At 42.1% G+C, this 26,965-nt stretch overlaps 2 protein-coding genes across 3 annotated transcripts in view; both read right to left on the minus strand.

The window, feature by feature from the left end:
• The window catches only part of setd1a (SET domain containing 1A, histone lysine methyltransferase), a 48,460-nt gene extending 46,281 nt beyond the window's left edge, over positions 1-2,179 (minus strand). For both annotated transcript variants that reach the window (XM_079564318.1, XM_079564317.1), the window contains exon 1: positions 2,072-2,179. The gene's annotated coding sequence lies outside the window, so the exon portion shown is untranslated. The remainder of the gene's footprint in view (positions 1-2,071) is intronic.
• Positions 2,180-8,307: 6,128 nt separating this feature from the next.
• On the minus strand, positions 8,308-22,276 carry ccdc47 (coiled-coil domain containing 47). The gene is made up of 13 exons (XM_079564493.1): positions 22,141-22,276; positions 18,941-19,236; positions 18,243-18,338; positions 17,988-18,162; positions 17,175-17,296; positions 16,527-16,592; positions 14,979-15,080; positions 14,791-14,901; positions 11,446-11,531; positions 11,322-11,380; positions 11,131-11,240; positions 8,826-8,993; positions 8,308-8,670 (listed from the first exon to the last, which is right to left on the minus strand). The coding sequence occupies exons 2-13, from the start codon at positions 19,220-19,222 to the stop codon at positions 8,590-8,592; spliced, it is 1,458 nt and encodes a 485-aa protein (XP_079420619.1). The 5' UTR covers positions 19,223-19,236; positions 22,141-22,276; the 3' UTR covers positions 8,308-8,589.
• Positions 22,277-26,965: the final 4,689 nt, after the last annotated feature.

The raw sequence follows: 26,965 nt of genomic DNA on the forward strand, positions 1-26,965 counted from the left end.
TGTTATTGACGTTGTATCTTATGTTCATTGATTCATTCGAGGTTCCATTTCTATTAAAGGAACAGGCCACCGTTTTTCCAGACTGAGATGTGTTCTTGCCTGAGGTTAGACGAGTTGATGTGTACCTGTCTGGTCTTTGTGCGTGCGCTCAGTTACACAAAACGACCAAAGATGTTGTTAGCATTTGGCCTCTCCCAGTGTATTCCTATGGCTCCAAACATAGTGGAGTTAGAAGCGACCAAGCTCTTCCACGGCACAAAGACCAGACAGGTACGGATCAACTCGTCTAAGCTCAGGTAAGAACATATCTCAGTCTGGAAAAACTGTGGCCTGTTCCTTTAACCTCTTAACTCCAGCCTGAACCGAGAGGATCTTTTTCCTCACGTCAGCAGAGTTTTTTTCCCATCATTTTTTTGTTGGGTGTTCAACTCATTTTTGTCACATTTTTGCGTCACATTTTTTTCCAAATTTTTATCACATTTTTGTAATTTTTTATCACATTTTTGTACGTTTGTCATTTTTTCGTCACATTTTTGTCATTTGATCGTCAATTTTTTAATCAAATTTTGTCATTTTTTGGTCACATTTTTGTCATATTTGTAATTTTTTGTCATATTTTTGTCACATTTTTGTCACATTTTTGTAATTTTTTGTCACATTTTTGTCATTTTTTCTTCCATTTTTTGACAATTTCTTGTGACATTTTTGCCACTTTTTCATCAATTTTTCGTCACTTTTTTGTCAATGTTTTCTCACTTTTTTGTCACATTTCCATCATTGCTTTCGTCTCAGTTTTGTTGCTATTTTCACAGCTTTTTTCCCCAGAAGCTTTTGGACTGGGGTAAAGCCAAACTGGAGAAAATGTGCTCGGTTCAGGTGGGAGTTAAGGGGTTAAACCACTTTGATGTTATAAAGGTTATACAGATTCTGTTTAGCTCTTAATCGATGGCAAAATAATCAGTTAGTTGCAGCCCTGAACTCCAAAGCGACACCAAACATTAACCCAAACATCCAGAAGCAGCTGAACGATCATCAACGATGCACGGGACAAACCATGTGTGCTACAGCCATACCAGCAAACCAGTGAAAACGCAACATTTATGTGAGATCAATGCAGGGGGGGGGGTCTGTCCACATGAAACCGCTGTGTTTACACTCCACTGCTCTTTCACTTCAGTTTCAGCCCAAATGCACCGGAGACAGCAGCCCGTCAGACACGAGACTCCCGGAAAACGGCCGCCTCCGGGACAGATTTATTACATAATAACAAAACATGAATTACACGAGCCCAGCGTAAAGGCGGGGGATAACTGCGCCACATCCTCCGGGTCTAAAGGCGCCTCCGGAGGGTTTAGTTCTGACAGAGTTTGGGAAAACGCGGTCGGAGCTGCAGCGGCTTCTCCTCCAGCCGCTGTCAAAACAATAAGCGCTGTTACGTCACAGCGTTAGTTTGTTAGCAACCCGCTGCTAGCATCGGCTAATGTGCAACAAACGCAAATAAAACCACGGCATTCGCGTCCAAAACACACACTCACCGATCCGGACACTTACTAAAGCAAACCCGGTAAACTTAAGCGTCAGTAAAGTCCCGTGCGTTCATGCGATCATGCGTTTTCTGCTTTGCTAGGGCAAGTTGTGGTCCGGGCTAACGCTAGCTACCGACTCCACAATATGAAGGCAAATAATTCCGTGCGGCTTCAGCGCGCTCTTTTAGGACGTTAACGGTTTCGCAGGCTCCACGCGGGGCGGCCCCCGGGTGTCCGCCGAGGGGCCGGTCCGACTCCGCCGGGGACCCCCACCTTGCAGCGACCTAGCGCCCGCTCTCCGGAGCAACAACCCGCGGCTGGAGCGCAGGGCCTGGGACACGGGTCTGAGCGGCCACAAAAACACTGAGACCCAAACGCCAAACAAACCGCCACGAAGAGGCGCACGGGCCGAACCGGGGGCCCGCGGCGGGGCGTGTGCCATTCCGGTACACGGCGCGGCCAGAAACGGGACACTCACTGTGTGCTTGCGCTGTTTCGGGTTAAAATTGTTAAAGTGTTGAGAGCGCCGCCATCGCGTTACGAACCTGAAAGCCTCGCCTGTTCTCCATCAGTGTACGGAATGTCGTCTTCCAGCTCCGAGCAGCACTTTCACCATTAACATACCGACGTTTGTTTCCGCCAAAACAAACTACTCCACTCAAATAAAATCTGCGCATTATTTTTAAAGATATTATTAATTGTTATGTACATGCTACCTGCGGGAATTACTGTGAATTATTTTTATAAGACGAATCTGCGAGCTACATTCGTGCGCTGAAGTGTCACGCTGGCTAAGCCAAGCGCCCCCATCAGGTTGTCCATGAAATCGCAAATAAAGTAAAATAAAAATGTCACAATAGTAAAAGGTCAACTTTTTAACGTCTTTCTCCAGCTCAGCTTTACCCAAATCTAAAAGCTTCTTGACTGGAGAGTTTACAGCCTACCGGCCAGAGTAACTTTGAAAGCTAAGACAAAACTAATAACTTTTTTGGCGCATTTTTTAATCGTTTTTGTCGTGTTTTCGTATTTTTTGGCGTCACTTTTTTATCGCATTTTGTAGCTCTTCTGTTGCTTTCTTGTTTGTTTGTTTTTTGCTTTTTCATCACTCTTTAGTTGTGTTTTTGTCGCTTTGTTATTGTCGCTCTTGTGCCGCATTTTTGTGACATTTTGGAATTGTTTACGTCTTTTTTAATCGCTTTTTTCTCGTGTTTTTGTTGCTTTTTAATGTAATTTTTGTCACTTTTTGCGTATTTTTTTGTCCCGTTTTCATCACTGTCGTGTGTTTTTGTCGCTTTTTTATATACTGTTATTGTCGCTCTATAGCCACTTTTTTGCTTTTAGCCAAAAAAAAATATATCACGGTTATTTCCCCCATATTGCTCAGCCCTATTTTGGGTAAAACCAAACTGGGGAAACTATGCTCGGTTCAGGTAGGGATTAAGAGATTAAAGGAACAGGCCACGTTTTTCCATACTGAGATATGTTCTTACCTGAGCTTTGACGAGTTGATGCGTACCTGTCTGGTCTTTGTGTGTGCGCTCAGTCACGCAAAAAGACCAAAGATGTTGTTAGCATTTAGCCTCTCCCAATGTATTCATATGGCTCCAAACGGGGTGAAGACAGGTACGTATCAAACTCACGTAAGAACATTTCTCAGGGCGCTTTCCAGTATGGCGGGGTTTCAGGTTCTAGAATGTGATGATGTCACAGGACCCAGTGGGAGGCGGAGCCAGTTTTCCCTATTGACTGCATTACACTTTCACAAGTCGTATCTAAAGAGAAATTTTTATGAATTACAAAAATGATCATTAAAGGAATAGGCCACCGTTTTTACATACTGAGATATGCTCTTACCTCACTTTAGCCGAGTTAATATATCCCCGTCTGGTCTTTGTCCGTGCGCTCTGCCAGGCAAACGGAGCACATACGCAGCCTCTCCCAGACTTCCCCCGCTCACTTCCGTCAATAACCTTTAGGAGTTACTGCGCGGACGTTTTGCTCCTCGTATCATTACGCCTCACAATATAGTCCCCCTTTTTATCTGCTTATAAAATCGACATGCTACATTTCTGTGTAAATATACTTCGCATGAAAACACTTCACGTAACTTTATTTAAATAGGGAACACGTGGAAGAGCTTGGTAGCTTCTATCGTGAGCTTTTTTGGAGCTATGTGACATGTGGGAGAGGCTGCGTATGTGCTCCGTTTGCCTGGCAGAGCGCACGGACAAAGACCAGACGGGGATATATTAACTCGGCTAAAGTGAGGTAAGAGCATATCTCAGTATGTAAAGACGGTGGCCTATTCCTTTAATATCAGTCACTGGGTCCATGATCTCTCTGCACAAGACCAAAAATGTCCTCAAAAATGAAATAATTGTACCTCTGTATAATATTATAGGCCTTTAGAATGCTGTGATGTCACCTGCAACCCAGCAGTACAAAATAAAGTATTGCTGTCAGAAAAGTTCTTAACCAGGACTTTTGTTGCAGCTCCTCAGACGCAAATGAAGTATTTTGGGGGGAAATTGCCTCATTGAATCAAGTACATGTGATATTTCAGAGTCTTATTTAATACATTTGCAAAACATTCTACCCCCCAAAAAAAGAAGAAATATTTTGTCATTATGGGGTGTTGTGAGTAGGTTAATGTGAAATGGGAAATTTTGTCATGAGGCTGTGACATAAAACGTGGGAAGAGTCAATACTTTAGGGATACACTGTACATTAGGTCATTAACCGTGTGGTCCATCCTCTCCTCCTCCATCACCGTGTGGTCCATCCTCTCCTCCATCACCATGTGGTCCATCCTCTCCTCCATCACCATGTGGTCCATCCTCTCCTCCTCCATCACCGTGTGGTCCATCCTCTCCTCCTCCATCACCGTGTGGTCCATCCACTCCTCCTCCATCACCGTGTGGTCCATCCTCTCCTCCATCACCGCATTGTGCTGTTGCTGAGAAGGTGATTGACTTTGAGCTCCATCTCTCCCAGTTCTGTTCACCTCCAGGACCCGGAGGCCTGTGGGTCGGATCACTGCTGACCCTTCTCACCCTGGACACGGACTATTCACCCCCCTCCCCTCAGGCAGGAGGCTACGGTCCATCAAGACCCACAGATCTCGCCACTTGAACAGTTTTTTCCCCTCCGCCGTCAGACTCATGAACGATAAAGACGTAATGACTCACACTGTAATCTGCTCTATTGCACTGTGTGGTCTGTCCGCACTCAGATCCACAGCTGACACTCATCACTTTATATGACTTATGTTTAATAAAGTTTGTCATCACAAAAACTGGGTTAATGTAGTGAGCAGTAGTAGTAGTTTATTCGGTCACTTCATTCCTTTAAACATTAAACATTTCCAATAGGTGGCGTTCACGTGACATCACAACGTTCTAAAGAGCCCATAGTTTAACCTCTTAACTCCCGCCTGAACCGAGAGGATCTTTTTCTTACGTCATCAGATTTTTTTCCATCATTTTTTTGTTGGGTGTTCAACTCATTCTCTTTTTTGTCATTTTTTTTGTCATTTTGTGTCACATTTTTGTCATTTTTTCATCTTTTTTTAATCTGATTTTTGTCGTTTTTTCGTCTTTTTTTTAATCACATTTAAAAAAAAATTTTGGTCACTTTTTTATCAATTTTTCGTCACTTTTTTGTCAATGTTTTCTCACTTTTTGTCACATTTCCATAATTGTTTTCGTCTCAGTTTTGTTGCTATTTTCACAGCTTTTTTCCAGAAGCTTTTGGACTGGGGTAAAAGCCAAACTGGAGACAATGTGCTCGGTTCAGGTGGGAGTTAAGGGGTTAAAATTGAGGTGGAGCAACTGAAAATTCAATGACTGTCTTAAAGTTCATTGTCTCTTCTGTCCACACATATGAACTAATGTCCAATTATTTTCTCTGAAAGGCGTCCAAAAGTGGAGACAATATTCAACAACATGAGCGTGATGTTGTCCAATAGAAAGGACTTTCAGACATAAAAATATCATCACAGGTTTATGAATCCAATCACGATCAAACACTGATGAGGAAAAACATTTCACAATTTTCGTTTGAGATTTCTTACAAAAACTGTATTCCTCCCATAGTTGTATTGGCCCCGCCCTCCACCTGACATTATGACCTCATCACATTCTAAATCGTGAACCTATTATTCGTGTAATCCTGCACTGTCCCTAGAGGTCAGTGAAGCTACGTGCAAAGATATGAATAACCTGTTCATAGATTTTGCATGGAAAGGTCGACAACTTAAAAAATCTATATTAGCACAGCCCAAGGGTGCAGGAGGTCATGAGCTGCTGAACTTTATAGATTTAAACAATACTTTTAAGATCAAATGGATCGAAGCATGTCTTAGAAATTCCGACTCTTTATGGTATCTTATCCCCATCAACATCTTTAAGCAAGTCGGGGGTTTACAGTTTTTGTTAAAATGTAATTATAATCTAACTAATCTGCCGCTAAAATTGTCTACTTTTTACCAACAGGCTTTGCTGGCATGGAAGCTGTGTCATACGCATCATTTCTCCCCCCATAAAAGCCTAATGTGGAACAATGAATATATATTAAAACGGAATAAATCACTGTATATTAAAGCAGTACTAAGTAACGTGTTTACCTTAATAAATCCTTTCCGTCGTCCCTGTGGGGGGAATACAAGTGTTTATGGGATGATTGGAGGGTCTTTCATCTCCCCCTGGTGTCTCTGGACAGAAAACCATGTTTGCAACTTGACTGCCACCGGACCGGAGTCACCAATACACACTAATGGAATCACGAAGAAGAAGCTAACTGCGGGCTAACGTCACTTTAAACAGTATTTACAGCCAAGTTTGAGTGAAAAAAATAATATTTCCATTGTATAATTGGATGCACAGTAACCCTCTCTTCCTTCGCCTTTCCTGTCAGCGTAGTGTTTACTCTCCAAGACAATTAATAAATTAAAAAATCGTAACTTGCTTCTACACCTGCAGTTGCGCTTATGGCCTCTAGGGGGAAGAGTTACTTAGAACTGCTTTAAGAAATGGGTTGATAAAAAAAAAAATTTCATCGAAGATTTGTTTGAGAATGTGGGGAGATATTATGGAGTATGGAAATACGTGCGACAGAAAACATCATTTAATATTAAATTGAATTACCAAAATATAATAGCCTATTATAACCACCCCAATTGGAAAAAAAAAAATGGTGAACTTATTTATTGTTTTAGGTAAATTACATATTCATAAAGTACAATTTAGTGAAAACTATAGTTATCCCCTCCTTAAAATATTCTTAAATGAAATTGAAATATATATATATAAGATCTCTAAACAAAGGTTGGAATAAGAACTCAATCAAAATACTAAATATATATAACGAACTTTTTACATAATCTTTGCAGCAGCTCTAATGTCATATGGGGTGGAATTCTGCTCTAGAAGCTTCATTTTTGTCAATAAAAAAAAAAAAAGAAATCAAATCAAAATTGAATTTTTGTCACTTTTTTGTTGAATTTTTGTCACATTTTTGTCACTTTTTTGTCACATTTTTGTCGATTTTTGTTGAATTTTTGTAACTTTTTTGTCACATTTTTGTCACTTTTTTGTCACTTTTTTGTTGAATTTTTGTCACTTTTTGTTTGAGTTTTCATCACATTTTTTGTCACATTTTTGTCACTTTTTTGTTGAATTTTTGTCGCATTTTTTGTCACATTTTTGTCACTTTTTGGTTGAATTTTGGTTGAATTTTTGTCACTTTTTTGTTGAATTTTTGTCACTTTTTTATCACATTTTTGTCACTTTTTGTTTGAGTTTTTATCACATTTTTGTTGAATTTTTGTCACTTTTTTGTTGCATTTTTGTCACTTTTTTGTTGCGTTTACATCCTTGCTTTCTACTATTTTTTTGTGGCTGTTTTGGTGCTTTTTTCCCCAAGAAGCTTTTTGATTAGGGTAAAGCCAAACTGGAGAAAATGGGATCCGTTCAGATGGGAGTTAATTATATGTGCTCAAGGTACACTCGCTCTATGTGACACATCCTTAGTTACTCATTATCTATATACTTAAAACTATTTAATGCCTTTCTCCTCTTTTTGTCATTGTCTGTGCCGTCATTTTGCATTTATTTAATCTCTGTTTTGTTTGTCTTATATTATTGTCTTGTCTCCTTTTGTTGAATTTTTTCCCGTGAGTTTGTCTGGTTCTGTTTGCTACAGCAATGTGCTATGTTGGAAGGCCTCGTGCCAGGTATCACCTCTGGCTGTTTTAAAATTAAAAAAATAATAAAATAAAAAACTATTATTTGTGTACAACAGTGTTTAGGCTGACGTGAAAACTTATGCCTAACATTTAAGTCAAGTGTCAAACAGAAGAGAAATTTGCATTGCATTGAACATAAATTTCAATATTCCAACATATATACATTTTGTTTTATGTTAATTTATTTAAAACTAAATCATTTAAATTCATATTCATCCGTTATGGATCTATTAAAACTCTTTTCATTTCTTTCTTCATCCCAAGCTTTTTAGTAGATTTTAGTAGATTTATACAACTACACAACTGAGTGAGTGGCTGGTGGTCGGATGGCGCATATTGGCAGCCTCACTTTCGTCTTTCTATCCCTGGGGCAGCTGTGGCTCCATACGTAGCTTACCACCATCAAGTATGGAGTGAATAAATAATGCACAGAATCATAAAACGACTTACTTTATTTTTACAACTATGTTTTTGTTTATCTCAAATTGAAACACCTGCAAAAAAAAATCACACGAACCACATTTGTACAGATTCCAGTGCATTTATTTGCTCAGGTAGAAACAGCTGCATGAAACGTCTTCAGGCAGATAAATAAAAATGATATTCTCAAACTTAATCATGACGTAAATTAATTTAGCATCGTAAAACACAATTTACAGCGTGTATAAAAAGCTCACGGAGCGAAAGAGACGCGAAGACGGGCTTGAACCATGATAGCAGTGAGTGAGAGAATCCCCGGGCTCGGAGGGGGAGGTGTGCAGTGGCGTGCGCGGGGCAGCAGGGGGCAGCGGTCTGAGCGGAGCACTGTGCTTCCCGTTTTTACATGGCTTTCACTTTGATCTGCTTCATCTTCATCTGCTTCTTCTCCATCTTCTTCTGCTCGCGTCTCTGCGCAGCCTCCTGCAATACAAGACAGCCACCAGCAGGGGTCAGGAGCGGGACATGTCATGATTCATTTGGGTCATAGATGCATTCAAGAGGGAAATTCATCTGATCTAATGAAAAAAGCGGGTTTTTTTTAGTGTTTTGTCTGTGGCGTTGACACGTTGGCTCACCTCCAGGCGGCGCTGTCTCTCCGGGTCCTCCTCGTTCATGATGCGCTCCTTCTCCGCCCTCTTCTTCTCCTCGCGGCGCGTCTGCGCGGCCTCCTGCCTCTGAGCGTGGGTTTGCTTCAGGAAGTTCTCCTCCACGCGGGCGCGGTTCCGGTCGGCCTTCTGCTTCCCCTGGAACGACAACGAACGAGTCAGAATCCAACAACCTTCATCTGACACTGGGCAAGAAAGTCCTTGTGTCATGTTTTCGTTTAACCGGCTTGAAAACTTGGTCGCCTCCCGCGGGAGGTGTTCCAGGCATGTCCTAGTGGGACAAGGCCTCGTGGAAGACCCAGGACACGGTGGTGGGACTATGTCTCCGAGCTGGCCTGGTGTGGCCTCGGGGTCAGAACAGCTGGAGGAGGTGTGTGTGGACCGGGAAGTTTGGGCATCTCTGCTGAGACTGCTGCCCCCGCGACCCGGTGCGTTCATGTGGACTGGGAAACCCAGTTGGTTTGTGTTCATGTGGTTGTTAGGTGGGAAAGTCAGCGCTGAGCTAATCATTTAAACGTGTTAGTGTCTCAAAAGCTAAATGATAGTTTGTTAGTTTTCAAAACCATGACGTAAATTTACTGTTTGCTAAGGTTGATGTTAAAGTTGATGTACGACAGCTCACACTAAACTCAAAAAAGTAGCAATGTTTTACTAAAAACTCACATTAGACGATAAAAGAATAAATCAGCTGATTTCCGTGTCAGGTGTGGGAGTCGGGAAGCTCGTCTTGACCCGAGTTTCCCAGTTGAGCGAGCATTCACCTGAATTCCCCAACTGGGGAAGTCGTTCGCCCGAGTTCCCGTGGACCACATGAACGCAGCAATATTCATTACAAAAAATCACATTGTGGTTGACAAAAAAAAAAAAAAAAAGGAAAAATACGGTTTGTCACAGCCTTTCATATAACGTTATTCAGCATGTTTTAAATTTCCTGTGCAGAAACATTCATGTAACGTCTTATTAGCTAACTGTTGTAGCATTAGCCGCTTTGTTTACATAAGAGTTTATTCAGGTGAACACTTAGTGGAACACATCATAAGGGGGCAGCTAAGGTTTAAGGTTAGCATCTCTGCAGCAGCAATATCCACATGAAACAAAAACTGTCACAATGCTCAGCGTCTTCTCTCTCAGCACATATGAACTCGGTCACAGGACTGTCTCGTAAAAGTGGAGACAAAATTAAAAATGCCATGCTCGATGTTGGTCCGATGACTAGAGCTGGGTACCGTTAGTTTTTTTTCTATACCACTACTTCAACGATACCTGCTTTTCGGCACCGGTGCCTTAACGGTACTTTTTTCGATACCTGTGTTATTTTAATTGAGTTAAAATAATGTGCAGGAAAAGGAGGAAGTCCAAACACGGCACATCAGAAAACAGGAGCAGCAGCGTCACCTGTGACTTCATGTTTTGAGCAGAATTCCCACTAAAGCCGTGATAAAAAGAGAGAAAGGACATTATTCCCTCCTGAGCTGCAGGAACAGACCAGATCCACATCAGGACCGTTTACTGAAGATAAACTTTTCTAAACTCACTGAGCTGTTGGACAGTGAAAGCTCCTCACACGTCACAGATCTGTTACATAGTGAGAGCGCTCACTCTGTCACTGACAATGCACCATAACTGTTCCAAACATGGCTAATGCAGAGTGAGCCTCACCTTTTCCAGAAACAATCTTTGATCCCAAACGCTCCGGTGCAGCTGGAGTTTAAACAACAGCAGGAACTTCAGGCTCTGCGGCTAAAGCTAAAGCTAAAGGTAAAGCTAAAGGTGAAGCTAAAGCTAAAGCCCATGTGTTTCTTGTTGTCACTGCTTTTCTCTTTGTCTAAGAGTCTAGTTTCTTATTCAGTCCTGGTTTAGTCCTGGTTTTTAACCAGTTTACTGTAAGTCCTGGTTTAGTCCTGGTTTAGTCCTGGCTCAGACCGCGGCTCTGCCATCTCTGATAATGACTGAAGTGTGAGTAAGTTACAGTTTTGCTTCTGCATTTGCGCTGAAGTTGCTCATGAGTTCAGGCTTTTTTAGACTCACTGTGGATCATTTATTGACGTTTGGAGAGAAAAAGTACCGAAAATTAGCACCGAAAAAAAAAAAAAAAAGTTTTTCGATGACGCCCCCTACCGGAGCTTTTCGGTCGGTACCAAGTAGGAACTGTTTAACTGTACCCAGCCCTACCGATGACAGGACTTAGCTAACGTTATAACTTAACTCGTTCCCTTGGTCACGGTGTGAAAACATGTACAACGGGGAACAGCCGTCAGCAGCACAAAGGTCTGACCTCTCTGTTGAGCCGCAGCTTCTTGACCTTGTCGATGCTGTAGATGACCATGTTCATCAGAGGCAGCAGAGCGTCCATGTCTTTGGGAGACGTGTTGCCCATCCCAGGCACTGAGGAAAACCACAGGAAAAACCCGTCAGTGGGAGCGCTCAGGAAGGGCTCAAATCACAAACGGGAAACGAGAAAGTCACCGTTAAATGTAAACAGCAGAGTCTTCTTGGTCTCAGGCAGCTTCAAGGGCTGACCCTCCCTGAAAGAAACCGCTCCAGTCAGAGAACCTCCACATTAAATCACAGTAAATCTACAAACACTTACTCTTGCATAATTTTTGGACCAGAAAATTGGTCCGAGAAATGGATGGACTCGATCTTATCAGCGTGATTTGTGATAAAATGCACCATCTGCAAAAAAAGAAAACGAGTTGAAATGATTGGATTAATGGAACAGTTTAACCCCTTAACTCCCACATGAACAGAGCACATTTTCTCCAGTTTGGCTTTACCCCAGTCCAAAAGCTTCTGGGAAAAAGCTGTGAAAATAGCAAAAAAACTGAGACGAAAACAATGATGAAGATGTGACAAATAAGCGAGAAAACATTGACAAAAAAGTGATGAAAAATGTATGAAAAAGTGGCAAAAATGTCACAAGAAATTGAAAAACAATTGACAAAAAATGTGATTAAATTTGACAATTGTTTTTTTTTTTTTTTACAAAAATATGACAAAAAATGACAAAAATTGGATTAAAAAATGACAAAAAATGTGACAAAAAAAAAAGACAAAAATGTGATAAAAATTTGACCAAAAAATGATGACATGAGGAAAAAGATCCTCTCGGTTCAGGCGGGAGTTAAGAGGTTAAGGAGTAGATGCTGCAGGGGAACAGGGGAAAACAAATAAAACTAGAGATATCGATATAAATATGAGAGAAAACACGGACGGAAAGTTTTGTCATTTTATGTTTACATAAGACTGGACATTTTGGAGTCTGTAGGAGCTAAAGTGGAGACGATGTTGTAAGACTGGAATGAAAATGGGTATATTTTATAAACTATATATTTGGAGCTCAATATTTATTGTTTGTACATTTATTTTCATTTCCCCCGATTATTTTCTTTGTAACATTTAATTTTTACAGGGTTTAAACAGGAAGCAAGTACATTTTCATGCTTTTAATGTAATGTCCTGTAAAAGTGCCAAAACAGTCGTTCTGTTTCATAAAATAAACGTTTGTAACAATAAATAAATTCAGATTAAAATAAAAAAAAACATCTCCACGCCGCAGCGCGCCTGACGTCACGCAGCGTGGAGAAAGTAGTGGCTTGTGTCCGAATCGCCAACAGAATCAGTGACTATACAGAGTTTAAAAATGTTGAAATTAGGTATTTTCCTCCCCCTCCATGTTCCAGCCACTGTCACTCAGAAAGGTGTTAATTCGGGTCTGAAGTGCCGTCATGCATGAGCTTAATATAGAAGCTGCAGTTACACGTAATACCTGAGATGGCAGTAGTGAGTATAAAATGACCAACTTGCATCTAGTCCTTTTAATGTAATTTTGATAGACAAGTGTTGAATGTGGGTTCAAGCAATGTAGCAAGACATTTTGATTACAGAAAAGGGTTTACTGTAACTGTCATGCTTTAGTTAATCGTACATCTTCAGTCAATAATATAGTTTATCGCGATATTTTTCTGCCATAATATATCAAACTTTGAATTTTGTGATTGTGAGAGGCCTTAAAGGAATAGGCCACCGTTTTTATATACTAAGATATGTTCTTACCTCACTTTAGTCGAGTTAATATATCCCCGTCTGGTCATTGTCCGCGCGCTCTGTCACGCAAACGGAGCACATACGCAGCCTCTCCCATATGTGACATAGCTCCGAAAAAGCTCACGATAGAAGCTACCAAGCTCTTCCACGTGTTCCCTATTTAAATAAAGTTACGTGAAGTGTTTTCATGCGAAGTATATTTACACAGAAATGTAACGTGTCGATTTTATAAGCAAATAAAAAGGGGGACTATATTGTGAGGCGTAATGATACGAGGAGTAAAACGTCCGCGCAGTAACTCCTAAAGGTTATTGACGGAAGTGAGCGGGGGAAGTCTTTAGGAGTTACTACGCGGACGCTTTGCTCCTCGTATCATTACGCCTCACAATATAGTCCCCCTTTTTATTTGCTTATAAAATCGACACGTTACATTTCTGTGTAAATATACTTCGCATGAAAACACTTCACGTAACTTTATTTAAATAGGGAACACGTGGAAGAGCTTGGTAGCTTCTATCGTGAGCTTTTTCGGAGCTATGTCACATATGGGAGAGGCTGCGTATGTGCTCCGTTTGCGTGACAGAGCGCTGCGGACAATGACCAGACGGGGATATATTAACTCGACTAAAGTGAGGTAAGAACATATCTTAGTATATAAAAACGGTGGCCTATTCCTTTAATGCGCCCTGTGTTTATTCCTCCCGTCTTTAGCCGCTGCCGTCTCCCACAAAGGAAATGACCATATTTGGATTACAGCGTCACCTCGGTAACAGCTAGGGCTGCAACTCACGATTATTTTGGTAATCGATTAATCGACCGATTATTTTTACGATTAATCGATTAATCGCTTGGCTGTGAAAGGTACATGGAAATTTTATTTTTTTCAATTTTTTTATCACATAAAGCTAAAGTGGCGCCGCTCGAGGACACATGGATGGAGTAAACTTAAAGTAAACGTTTGTAGGAGGCTCTTTGTGAGACAAAGACAGATATTTATGAAATTTACGATGTACAAAACACTGCAGACCCTAACTTTAAAAAACAAAGTAGGTTTTCATCCAAAATACATAATTGTCATGTCTTTTTTGCTCAATTTTAGTCTGTTAACTAGAAAACGATTAATCGATTACTGGAATAGTTGACAACTATTTTAGTAATCGATTAGTTGTCGATTAATCGATTAGTTGTTTCAGCCCTAGTCTAGACAGCCTTTCCTGCTAAACGTGGATACCAAACCTGTCAGTATTTGTGAATGAAGAAGCTGTTAACCTCTTAACTCCTGCCTGAACCGAAAGGATCTTTTTCCTCACGTCATCAGATTTTTTTTCCATCATTTTTTTGTTGGGTATTCAACTCATTTTTGTACTGTCATTTTTTGTCACATTTTGGTAATTTTTTTTGTAGTTTTGTCACATGTCATTTTTTCTCAACAAATTTTTGTCATTTTTTTGTCCAATTTTTGGCATTTTTTGGTCAATTTTTTATCACATTTTTGTCATTTTTTATCGATTTTTTATCACATTTTTTGTCACATTTTGGTCATTTTCCATAATTTTTTTGTCATTTTTTTGCCACATTTTTAGTATTTTTTGTCCAATTTTTGTCATTTTTTTTTGTCCATTTTTTTTGCCACATTTTTGTAATTTGTTCGTTTTTTGTCAATTTCTTGTGCTATTTTTGCCACTTTGTTCTCAACGTTTTCTCACTTTGTCACATTTCCATCATTGTTTTCGTCTCAGTTTTGTGGCTATTTTCACAGCTTTTTCCCAGAAGCTTTTGGACAGGGGTAAAGCCAAACTGGAGAAAACGTGCTGGGTTCAGGTGGGAGTTAAGGGGTTAAAGGAGACCACTGCAGCGTCTCGCCTTAATGGAGCCACAGTTTTGATACCTTGTTGTCCATGACCCCGTCGGTGACCTCTCCCATCTCGCTGAGGATGGTCAGGGAGTCGGGAAGGCCGAACTTCGCCCCGGACTTGGGCTTGTCCCCGCAGAACTCGCTCTGAGGAGAGTCAGGGCAGCGTTTGAGCGTCAGTGAGGGCAGAACAGAGGAAATAAGCGTCTAAACTCGAGTCTGACCAGGTCCTGCATGTCCTTCTGCAGCCGAGCCATGGCCTTCTTCGTCCCCACCGCGAAAACAAACGTGTCCATGTCCTCATCGTTCAGCGTCACTTTAATTTGCTAAAAAAAAAAAAAAACAGAGGCAAAACCACTGCAATTAAAAAAAGCAAGTTTGTCTTTCAAATAAAACGTACACAGTGGAGTTTAGGCATTTAGACGAGCCTCAGGACTTTTATGGAACAAAATCAAGGCCTTAAATGTCATTAAAAGGCAAGGTACGTTTATTTGTAGAGCACAATTCATACACAAGGCAATTCAAAGTGCTTCACAGCTGCATACAATTTCAAGAAAACAGATCAAATCAATAAAACATCAACCTAAAAATGAATCAATTACAGTAAAAGGCAAGAGTGACGATAAAATACTTTCAGAGCTAATGTTGTTAGTGCTGCAGTGTTTACAACATACAGGCTAACGTTGCTAACTCGCGGCTAACGGTTTTGGCCATTCTGACGCCGTTTTAAGCCCAGGGGTTTATTCATCTGAAAAACTAACCCAGCGACTAAAAACGTCCTCAGAAAATCCAAATTAAAGACATACAGCATGTTTATATTGAGCCAAAATGAGCTGCAGCAAAACAGTGAAAACGCTGAAGCTACTGTAGACCATTTAAGCAACATCTCAATACTATTGTTAAATAAAAACACATAAATGAATAAAGCACAGGCATTGGGAGCTTTTGGACATGGGCTTTTCAGTCTATGATGGACAGAGCAATAAAAAAATAAAAATTATATTGAATGAAAACAAAATAAATAGCATCAGCACAATTCTAATATAACTGCTCTTAAATGTGTCGCCTACTTTACTTAAGGAAATGTACATGAGTAAATTAACTAATTACAAACCAATCTGCTGTGAAAAAAGTAAGAACGTTGAAGAAAATGCCTTGTACTTAAATCAAAGTACTCGTACTGGTTTTAGAAAAAGTGGTATCGGTGCATCCCTACTTTCAGCTGTCATATGCACGACACGTGCAAAAAATAACTGTTTTCAGCCTGGATTTGAACACCGTCAGAGTTGAGGCCTGTCTCACATCCTCATGAGACTGTTCCAGATTTTAGCTTTAGCCTCAGCGTGTTTAGTCCTGACTCTGTGGACCCACCAGGAGGCCCCTCCCTGAAGTTTTCAGGGCCCGAGATGGTTCATACGGCTCCAACATGTCAGAGATGGACTTTGGTGCTAAACCATGACAAGACTTCTTACAAGCAGAGCTGTTTTAAATTCTATTCTCGAAGCGACAGGAAGCCAGTGCAGAGACCGGAGCACTGGACTAATATGGTCGTATTTCCTGGTTCTTGTCAGTACTCAACCAGCAGCGTTCTAGATGTTCTGCAGCTCTGAAAGGTCGTTTAGAGAGGCCAGTGAGCGGCCGCTACAGTCGTACAGACTGAATAAGAGGGGTCCCAAGATTGACCCCTGGGGGACTCTACAGGCTACAACAATTTTGCCAATTAGATTCTAAACACGGGGTTTTCAGAGTTTCAGAGATGGTGCAGCACTCACCACTTGGTCACAGGCCGGCCTCATCATCCTCGCCAGCACGTTCAGCAGGTCCTGCCTCTTCAGGAACTGCAACACAGCCACAGGTCAGTTTCTCCTGGACGCTAAAACCCACACCTCCCCGCCCTCCACTCACACCTCCCCGCCCTCCGCTCACACCTCCCCGCTCTCTGCCCACACCTCCCCGCCCTCCGCCCTCCACCCTCACCTCCCCGCCCTCCGCCCACACCGCCCCGCCCTCCGCCCACACCGCCCCGCCCTCGCCTCCCCGCTCTCTGCCCACACCTCCCCGCCCTCCGCCCACACCTCCCCGCCCTCCGCCCACAACTCCCCGCCCACACCTCCCCGCCCTCACCTCCCCGCCCTCACCTCCCCGCCCTCACCTCCCCGCCCTCACCTCCCCGCCCTCACCTCCCCGCCCTCACCTCCCCGCCCTCACCTCCCCGCTCTCCGCCCACACCTCCCCGCCCACACCTCCCCGCCCTCAACTCCCCGCCCTCAACTCTCCGCCCACACCTCCCCGCCCTCTGCCCACACCTCCCCGCCCACACCTCCCCGCCCACACCTCCCCGCCCTCAACTCCCCGCCCTCAACTCTCCGCCCACACCTCCCCGCTCTCCGCCCACACCTCCCCGCCTGCTCCGCCTGTACCTTGAGCTGGATGAGCATTCCCTCGCAGCACACGCGCCCGGAGCACCACAGGTTGTAGATGTGCTCGTTCTCCTGGTTCAGCGTCCCGGTGCTCACCGCCTCTTTACTGGTGCCGTCGTCTCCTGCAGGAAAAACAAACGTCTGCGTTTCTATCGAGAATGTCAAAACAATGTCGAAAACGCCAGCGATTACACCATCTATTTACGTACTGGTGCAGGAAACGCCAGATTTATAGTTTTCAATAAAAAAAAATCGTAATAGAAAGATCAATGTGGGGAAAAAAAGCTTTTTTAGGTTAATTCACCGCCCTATGGGGATTTTTAATCTTTTATAAAAATCCAATAATTACTGTGTTTTGAAAATAATGCAATTCAGTGAAGGCTTAGTCCCCCGGCCTAGTCCCCCAGCCTAGTCCCCCGGCCTAGTCCCCCGGCCTAGTCCCCCGGCCTAGTCCCGGTTTACTTCAGGCTTAGTCCCGGTTTACTCCTGGTTTACTCCTGGGTTACTTCAGGCTTAGTCCAGGCTTAGTCCTGCTCCCTGCAGGAAGCAGCCGCACTATTTGCACCTTACGATTGTGCGTATTTGGATCTAGTTCGGATCCAGACGGGTTGGCACGCGGGTCCGGCTCCAAAAATATATATATAATTACTTATTTATGACTTACTTTGCATCAATATGCAAGACCAGGTGGTTGATTCTGCACATTTTCTAAAATGTGTAAAACATTTAGACTTCCAGACTATAATAGTTAATGTTATTTAAAGCTTCCTGCCTTCTGCACTTTGTCGTGATAAGAACTATGGTAAGACCCACCCACGAGGGCGAAGTTGCTCTCCAGCAGCTCTCGGTGGGAGTTGAACCAGGCGTGCGCGAGCCGGCTGTTCTTGTTCTTGCCGATGATGTAGTTCATGATGTAGGCCAGCAGCCCCGTGACCATGAGGATCTCCATGTAGTAGCTCTCCCAGCTGTTCTGCAGGTGGGTCGGCACCTGCGGCCAAACGGGGACAACATTAGCGTCACCGGGGGTTTCCAGGGGAACAGGGGGGTGAGGACAAAGGGCTGACTGACTTCGTGAAAGGTGATGTCGTTCTTGATGCTGGTCTTCTCCATGTCCCCGATGCCCTCGAACTCCTCCTGGTCATATTTACTGTACAGGTCCTGGTCCTGAAGGAAAACACCGGCAAAAGGTTCAACTTCATACAGTGCCAGAAGAAGAAACCCCTTACCTCCCACCTGAACCGAGCACATTTTCTTTACCCCAGTCCAAAAGCTTCTGGAAAAAAGCTGTGAAAATAGCAACAAAACTGAGACGAAAACAATGATGGAAATGTGACAAAAAAGTGAGAAAACATTGACAAAAAAGTGCCGAAAAATTGATGAAAAAGTGGCAAAAATGTCACAAAAATGCCACAAAAAATGGACGAAAAAATGACAGAAATGTGACAAAAAATGACAAAAATGTGATAAAAAATTGACCAAAAAAAATGGCAAAAATGACCCAAAAAAGGACAAAAATTTGATTTAAAAAAATGACAAAAATGTGACAAAAAAGTTACAAAAATGAGTTGAATACCCAACAAAAAAATGATGGAAAAAACAAAATCTGATGACGTGAGGAAAAAGACCCTCTCGGTTCAGGCGGGAGTTAAGAGGTTAAGCTAATTCACCAGATATTTTTAGCTTTGATGGAAAATATTCATGGCCGTCCATCAATTTGACGGATGGCGGTGGGGATCATGTGAATCTGTGTTTGATGCTCCTCAAACCTGAGTGTCCGGGTCGTCGAAGCCGTCCTGTCCCTCCTCCAGCTCCACCGTGGCCTCGTCGTCCTCGTCCTCTTCGACCGCAGACGGAGCGCTGTACCGCGGCGAAGGAGCCGCCGCCTCCTCAGCCTCCGGCGCCGGGTCCTCGCTCAGCTCCTCAAACTCCGCGAAGTCGTTGTCGTCGAAGTCCGCCAGGTCCTCCCCATCATCGAAGTCGTCGTTATAGCGCCCCCTGGACACGGGCAGCGCCAGGAGGAAGAGCAGCAGGAGGGGCAGGCTGCGCATCGTGCTGCTCAGGCCTGGGACAAAACAAGATGATCATTTCAATCGCAATTTCTCTGACGAAACTTGTGATTACTTTTCAAACATCACTTAAAATCCAGATATAAGTCACATCCTCACAGCTCATTTACATAACAGAGCGAGAAGTAAACAAGAACACTGCAAATAACTCTTACAGAGAATAGACAGGTTGTTTACATGAAGCCTGAGGAGCTACAAGCTATTAAGAGGCAATGGAAATGTGGATCAGCTTTTGACGCCACTGCTAAGTGAAGAAGCCTCGACATCCTTTGCCTCGGTTCTGTGCAGTAGAAGACTCTAAAACAAACTCAACGGAGCTCAAATCAAACGCTTATTATTTCATGCTGCCGTGACGATTGTTTGTTCCCTTTGCATTTCAGGTGCTAAAGGCTCAGGCTTTGGTCTGACAAAAAAACATTAGCGCTGTGTGATGATGTTATCAGGCTGCGCCGCTCTGTTTGCTTGGACAGGTGTGAGGGTTGGCCAGCAGGGGGCAGGTATCTCTTAATAGAGGATTAGTTTAGAAACGTGAGCATATTTAATAGATTTTTTTTATTTATTATTATCTAAAGAAAACGTCCCCTCCTAGAACCGCCACCTCAACGTGGTGGAGGGGTTTGAGCGCCCGAATGATCCTGGGTAGGGCTGCAACTAACGATTATTTTGTCATCTATTAATCTATTGGATATTTTTACGATTAATCACTTTGCTGTGAAAGTGATTAATTATCACATAACGCTAAAGTGGCGCCGCTTGGAGGCTCTTGCCGCTAATTCTGCTTCTGATTGGATGAGACACAGACGGATATTTATGAAATTTACAATGTACAAAACATTCAAACCCTTACTATGAAAAACAATGTAGGTTTTCATCAAAAATACTACATTTTCATGTCATTTTTGCTCTATTTGAGTCTGTGTGAACCAGAAAACGATTAATCGATTACTAAAATTGTTGTCGACTATTTCAATCATCGATTAGTCGATTAGTCGTTTCAGCCTTAATCCTGGAGCTCTGTTGTCGGGGCTTCGTGCCCCTGTAGGGTCTCCCATGGCAAACAGGTCCTAGGTGACGGGTCAGACAAAGAGCGGTTCAGGCCCGGTTAGAACCATGAGGCCGTCCTTCTGTGGACCCACCACCTGCAGGAGGAGCCATAGGGGGCTGCTTCCACGACCCGGCAACGGAAAAGTTGAAGAAAATGGATAGATCGATAGATAAAGAAAATCATTTGCTGCATAGAGTTTTTTTTAAATCAAAAAAATAAATAAACAAAGATTTTTTTTCAAGTCAACATATAATCGTTGAATAATCCTGATTTCAATTATTACTAAAATAACTGTGATTATGATTTTTTTCAATAATCAAGCAGCCCTGACATGACTTTTCCTAAAAGCGGCCGCTCAGATTTTTTCTATGAACAGCGCCGTCACATTATCAAGATGCTTCCTGTATACAATTGGGGATCCTGAGAAAAGATAAAGTTTGATAAGTGACAAGACCAACTGGAAACATTATCAAAATTACTGCACCCATTGTGATTCACTAGTTTCTAGTACTAGTACTCCCTTTTCGATTTTACTTCATTACTATCCCACAATAGTCATCTTTACAGGGATATTTCAGGATTTTTGACATAGGGCCTCATTTCCTAGTTATCCAGAGTGTTGCTGATTCCTGGAGATATTTTTTTGGTAATTCATGCAGTTCTTATGTTTGAAGAGCTTCGTAGCGCTAGGCTAATGCAAGTCTAGTGCATTTCTATGGTATCAGCTAGCCTGCATTAAGAACAGTCTGACCCGCTCCACAGAGCACCTGAGGCAAATCACTTATAACACCAGACTAACCAGATAAATGTCTGTGTCCATAGAGTAATTTTAACCACTTTGCATTTAAAATAACTTATATTTGAGCAGCATCAGCTTCGCGTTTGTATAAGCTACGTAGCGGTGGAGTGATCTGCTAGAAAATAGTCCCTCAAAATGCGATCATTCATGTGGTGCAAGGTCAGTTATATTCCAAACATGATTCTAAGAAATGAGGTACTATGTCAAAAATCCTGAAACATCCCTTTAATAAGTATTTACTACTTTTTGATCACCACCTCACCGTAACAGCATTTTAGTGAAACAGCACGTGTTGTTTGACCTGCTTCTTACAATGGTGACTGTGTTTACTTGTCAACAAACTGTATTTACAACTGCAACAATGGGCCCCCCTCACCCACCCCCACCCCAACCCAAACCACCTGAGGAGATTAGCGTCTCTGAAAACTCCAATTTAAAATCAGGAACTAACGAACAGCATACAGTTTCATTTACAGCCTAATGACAAAAAACAATAAGGGGATACAGCGACATGACGTTTTTCACGCTACGTCATGTTAATCAATTGGTCGAACTTTATCTACTACTGTTGATCGGATTATGAATCATTTAACTCCTGTTTGATTCCAACTAAATACTTCTGGACTCAATAGTTTGAAATCAGAACAGCGTATGGGCTATAAAACCAACTTAAAGTGAACTTAGGCGGATTTCTGAACGATTAGTTATTAACTTTATTAGCCGCTTCAAAAGCAACGCAGTCTTTCAGTTAATGGTTAGCATTCTAGCTAACTCCACAAGCCAATGTTGATCTATGCAAGTTTTAATGCCCGATAAATGCACAAATGAGTAAGTAATCTGCCACTCGATGACAAACGGAGATTTAAATCCCCGAGTGGTATAATCCCCTTCCCCCCCAGCGCTGACTAGCACTTAGCAAATCTCATTTTTAGCCCCGATGCTAACCTAGCGCTACGGATCTGGAAGCGTTCGCTGAGGAAACACGCTGTCATTTTATCACCGGAATAAGACACGGCGGGTTTGACGCTCACGGCGGGGGGAAGTGGCGAGTCTCACCTGTTCGTACGCGGTGACAGAGAAGGGACGGAGCGCTCGGTGAGACACGGGGATGACCTCGGGAAAGTGTGGGGAGGCGAGAGCGGCGACAGGATCAGCGACACAAGGGGGAGTCACGTGACCGGGCAGGGCGGCGGTGGGTGCGTAAACGGCTGACAGGGCGCGTCAGCTCCACCTGGTGGTGTGGGGTGACGAGGAGCGATAATAAAGAGAAAGCGGTAGTTATTAACCTCCTAACTCCCGCCGGAATCGAGAGGATCTTTTTCCTCACGTCATCAGATTTTTTTCCATGATTTTTTTGTTGGGTATTCAACTCATTTTTTGTCATTTTTTTGTCATTTTTTTGTCATTTTTTGTCACATTTTAAACATTTTTTTGTCCATTTTTTATCACATTTTTGTCATTTTTTCGTCAATTTTTTTATCACATTTTTGTCATTTTTTTGTCAAAGTTTTGTAATTTTTTGTCAATTTTTATCACATTTTTGTAATTTTTTTGTCACATTTTGTCATATTTTTCTCATTTTTTGTCATTTTTGTCACGTTTTTGTCACGTTTTTGTCATTTCAAATGTTTTTTGTCGTTTCAAATGTTTGTCATTTTTTGTCACATTTTTGGAATTTTTTCATCAATTTTTTATCACATTTTTGCCATTTTTTCGTAATTTATTGTCACGTTTTTGTCATTTTTTCGTCAATTTTTCATCAAATTTGTGTCATTTTTTTGTCACATTTCTGTCATTTTTTCGTCAATTGTTTATCACATTTTTGTCATTTTTTTTGTCAAATTTTTATCACATTTTTGTAATTTTTTGTCACATTTTTGTCATTTTTTTGTCACATTTTTGTCATTTTTCGTGACTTTTTTGTCAATGTTTTCTCAATTTTTTGTCACATTTCCATCATTGTTTTTGTCTCAGTTTTGTTGCTTTTTCACAGCTTTTTTCCAGAAGCTTTTAGATTGGGGTAAAGCCAAACTGGAGAAAATGTGCTCGGTTCAGGGGGAGGTAAGGGGTAAATAACCTCTTAACAATCACCTGGACCGAGCACATTTTCTCCAGTTTGGCTTTACCCAAATCTAAAAAGCATGAAAAAAAAAAAAACCTGTCTAAGAAAGTAACAAGGATGAGAATGCAACTGAAGAGTGACAAAAACGTGACCAAAAAGTGACAAAAATGTGTGATAGAAATGCAACAAAAGAGTTACATAAATGCAATAAAAGTGTGACGAAAAAGTGACAAAACATGACAAAATAGTGACTGAAGAGCAGCAAAATGCAATAAAAGACTGACAGAAAAGTGACCAAAGTGCGACAAAAAACCCTCATCTATGGTCATGAGATTTTGGTAATGACCGAGATCGCGAATACAAGCGGCCGAAATGAGTTTCCTTCGCAGGGTGTCTGGGCGCACCCTTCGAGATCGGATGAGGAGCTCAGTTACCCGGGAGGAGCTCGGAGTAGAGTCGCTGCTCCTTCACGTCGAAAGGAGCCAGCTGAGGTGGCTCAGGCATCTGTTCCGGATGCCTCCTGGTCGCCTCCCACGGGAGGTGTTCCAGGCATGTCCTAGTGGGACAAGGCCTCGTGGAAGACCCAGGACACGGTGGTGGGACTATGTCTCCGAGCTGGCCTGGTGTCGCCTCGGGGTCAGAACAGCTGGACGAGGTGTGTGTGGATCGGGAAGTCTGGGCATCTCTGCTGAGACTGCTGCCCCCGCGACCCGGCCCCCGGATAAAGCGGAAGAAAATAGATGGATGGATGGAAAAAATGTCAAAGAAACAACACGAGGAAAAAGATCTGTTTAGATGAGATTTGTAGGTCTTAGCTTTCAAATGAGGCACGACACTGGCCTTTTGGGTAAACCTGAACTGGAGAAAACACACTTGGTTAAGTCGGGGGTTAAGAGACTAAATTAAATTAAACTGACCACCACTACCTGTGTGGAGTAATTGAATAATGCACAAAATTGTAAAGTAAAAATGATTCTGGATAACGGTATAAGACTATTGCATTATAATTATTTCATTATTTGTCTTCTATGTAAAAGCATCGGGAATAATCTGATGTGAAACGTGTGTGTGTTTTTCTTTTCCCTCTCTTATGGCGTCATATTATCTCACACGTGGATTTGTTGTCCATCCATAGGATTAATATGACTTAGGTTTGTTAAGGTTTATTACCAGATTTGCATAAGTACCTATTCCACTTCATTTCATTGATTGCTTTTATTGCTTTTGATTATTTAATTTAGTATGATTGCTATTATTGAGCTACTGTCACAATGCAATTTCCCTTGTGGAACAATAAAGTCTGTCAAAGTCTAAGTAAGTTTAAGGTTTGTGGACCACTCATAAACAAACAAGGTTCAGTGGATCATCTGGATACTTGCTGTGTTTTCCAGGCCCTTCACAAAGAAAAAAATGTAAACTTGTCATAAAGAGAACAAGGGTTTTGAAAGCTAATGAACCAGACTCTCGACGGTGCTGGTGGTGCTGGTGGCGGCGTGTCAGCACTTTCCTAGTTTTACTCTGAGTCTGTCACAGCTGCCGTCTTAATTTAGCTTATTCAGATTTAGCCCTTGTTTAGTCACGGTCTACAGTGTCCTGCATGGAGGAAGAGGATATTTTCTCAGTTGGGAAACACGAGTGTTCACATGCACTTGAGTATCCAGGTTGTTAGCAGGGATTTTGCCTGTGGCCGTGCGAGCGCAGCCTCCTGATGTGAGTCTCCTTGATAAGCAAATATCCAGGTTGTGAGAAACCAGGATCCTCTTGTGCCCGCACTTCCCAGGCTGTAATCAGTCTCCTGGTTTCTCACTGCTACTGACGTCCAGAGCATTTGCAAAGTTTTGAAACAGATACAGCAGATGCAGAAACTTTCCTACAGTGATTGTAGCTGCTGCTTTTAACCTCTTAGCTCCCACCTGAACGGATCCCATTTTCTCCAATTTGGCTTTACCCAAATCAAAAAGCTTCTTGGGAAAAAAGGACCAAAACAGCCACAAAAAAATGAGAAGAAAACAAGGATGTAAATGCAACAAAAATGTGACAAAAACTCAACCAAAGAGTGACAAAAATTCAACAAAAAAGTGGCAAAAATGTCCCAAAAATTTGACCAAAAATAACAAAAAATTGATGAAAAAAATGATGAAAAAATAAAACAAAATTGACAAAAAATGAAAAAAAATGTGACAAAAAATGACAAAAAATTCAACAAAAATGTGACAAAAACTCAACAAAAAAACTACAAAAACTCAACAAAAATGTGACAAAAAAAAAAACATAAAAAAGGTGACACAACACAGCAACAATGCGAGGAAAAAGATCAGTTTTGTGGGTCTTAGCTTTCAAATGAGGTGTTACACAGGCCTATATAACAGCCAAAGAGGACAGAATGCATTTGGTTCAGGCCAAAACGTTAAAAACTTTGTATCTTGTAAAAAAAGAACTAAAAAAAAAAAAAACTTGACAAAACTTGCTCTAAAGTAGTAATAGGGACAAACAAGGAGATGTTGAAAGACTGTTGTGGAGCGGAGGGAGCTGCGAAGGAGGAAGAGGAAGGGGGAGGTGGAAGAGCCGACCAGTGCAGGACACCACGCTCTGAAACAGGGACAAACCCAGGAGGCGCTGCGCTGTTTCAGAGGAGCACTGCGGGCAGCCAGCCAGGCTCAGTGGCAGCGGCTCAGGACTAACACCTCAACCCTATTTCGTTGTACGTTTGAACAATGACAAATAAAGTACTTTACTTACTTAGTTCCAGCTACTGCGCTACCGTGGACTAAAGCACGTTAGCGCCTCCACTTCAAAGCTTGAAGGTCCTGGGTTCGATTCCTACCTGGACCTTTCTGTGTGGAGTTTGCATGTTCTCCCCGTGTCTGCGTAGGTTTCCTCCGGGTACTCCAGTTTCCCCTACCACTAAAACATGTGCAACAGGTGAATCCTCCAGCCAGGTGATAAGAGGTTAGGGTCAAATATATGTATTAGGTGGTATAGGCTATATGCACAGTTTCCCCACGTGACGTCTTCCTGGACAGTCAGCCAGACGCAGCACTTCCTGTCGCTGGTCGTTTACGTTCACAATTAGCAGGTTCCCACACAAAAATAGCAATAGCTCAGGATCTGGTTAAGGACAACGAGTTACTGATGGAGTCACAGCAACGTATTACAAACATCATGTACGCTGTGAATCCAGCACCCAAAGGAAACGCCAGCGTTCGTAAGGGCGGAGCTTTTATTTTAGAGCTAAAGGCTAGTGTTGAAAAATGATAATATAACATGTAAACAAGTAAATATTATTTAAACGACTAACAGGACAATTCTTTTTTGCGCAGGCTCGTTCTAAACTTTGCCCTAGTTTTATTTTTTATTTTGTTAGCCGCGTTAGCCTCAAGACAAAAACATCCACCGTTATGAACACGGAGTTTCCTCCAGTGAAGTCGTTGCGTCTCACGTAATATTTTTTAACCTGCTCCAGTCACATCCGAACTTTTACTCGCTGTCCTTTACCAAATCTTAAGCTATTGCTTCATTTCTGTGGGACCTGCTAATTTTTAATGGGAAGAAATAACAGACAGGAAGGACAGCCTCTGGCTGACTGTCCAGGCGGAAATCACGTGGGGTCACTGTGCATATAGCCCATTAGGTGTGAATGCTTTTTAGATTCACTGGACAATGCTACTAATCAAGACTTGATTCTGTTTTCTAGTTTTATTTTGGCCACACTTGATAATAAGGCACGTCTATAAAACATTCTCAAAGCTACATTAATCATGAATTAAAAACACAATATTGAACTAATTATCAAGAAATGTTATTTATATATTTTTTAAC

Source organism: Gobius niger (assembly GCF_951799975.1).
Source record: "Gobius niger genome assembly, chromosome: 10".
NCBI lineage: Eukaryota > Metazoa > Chordata > Actinopteri > Gobiiformes > Gobiidae > Gobius > Gobius niger.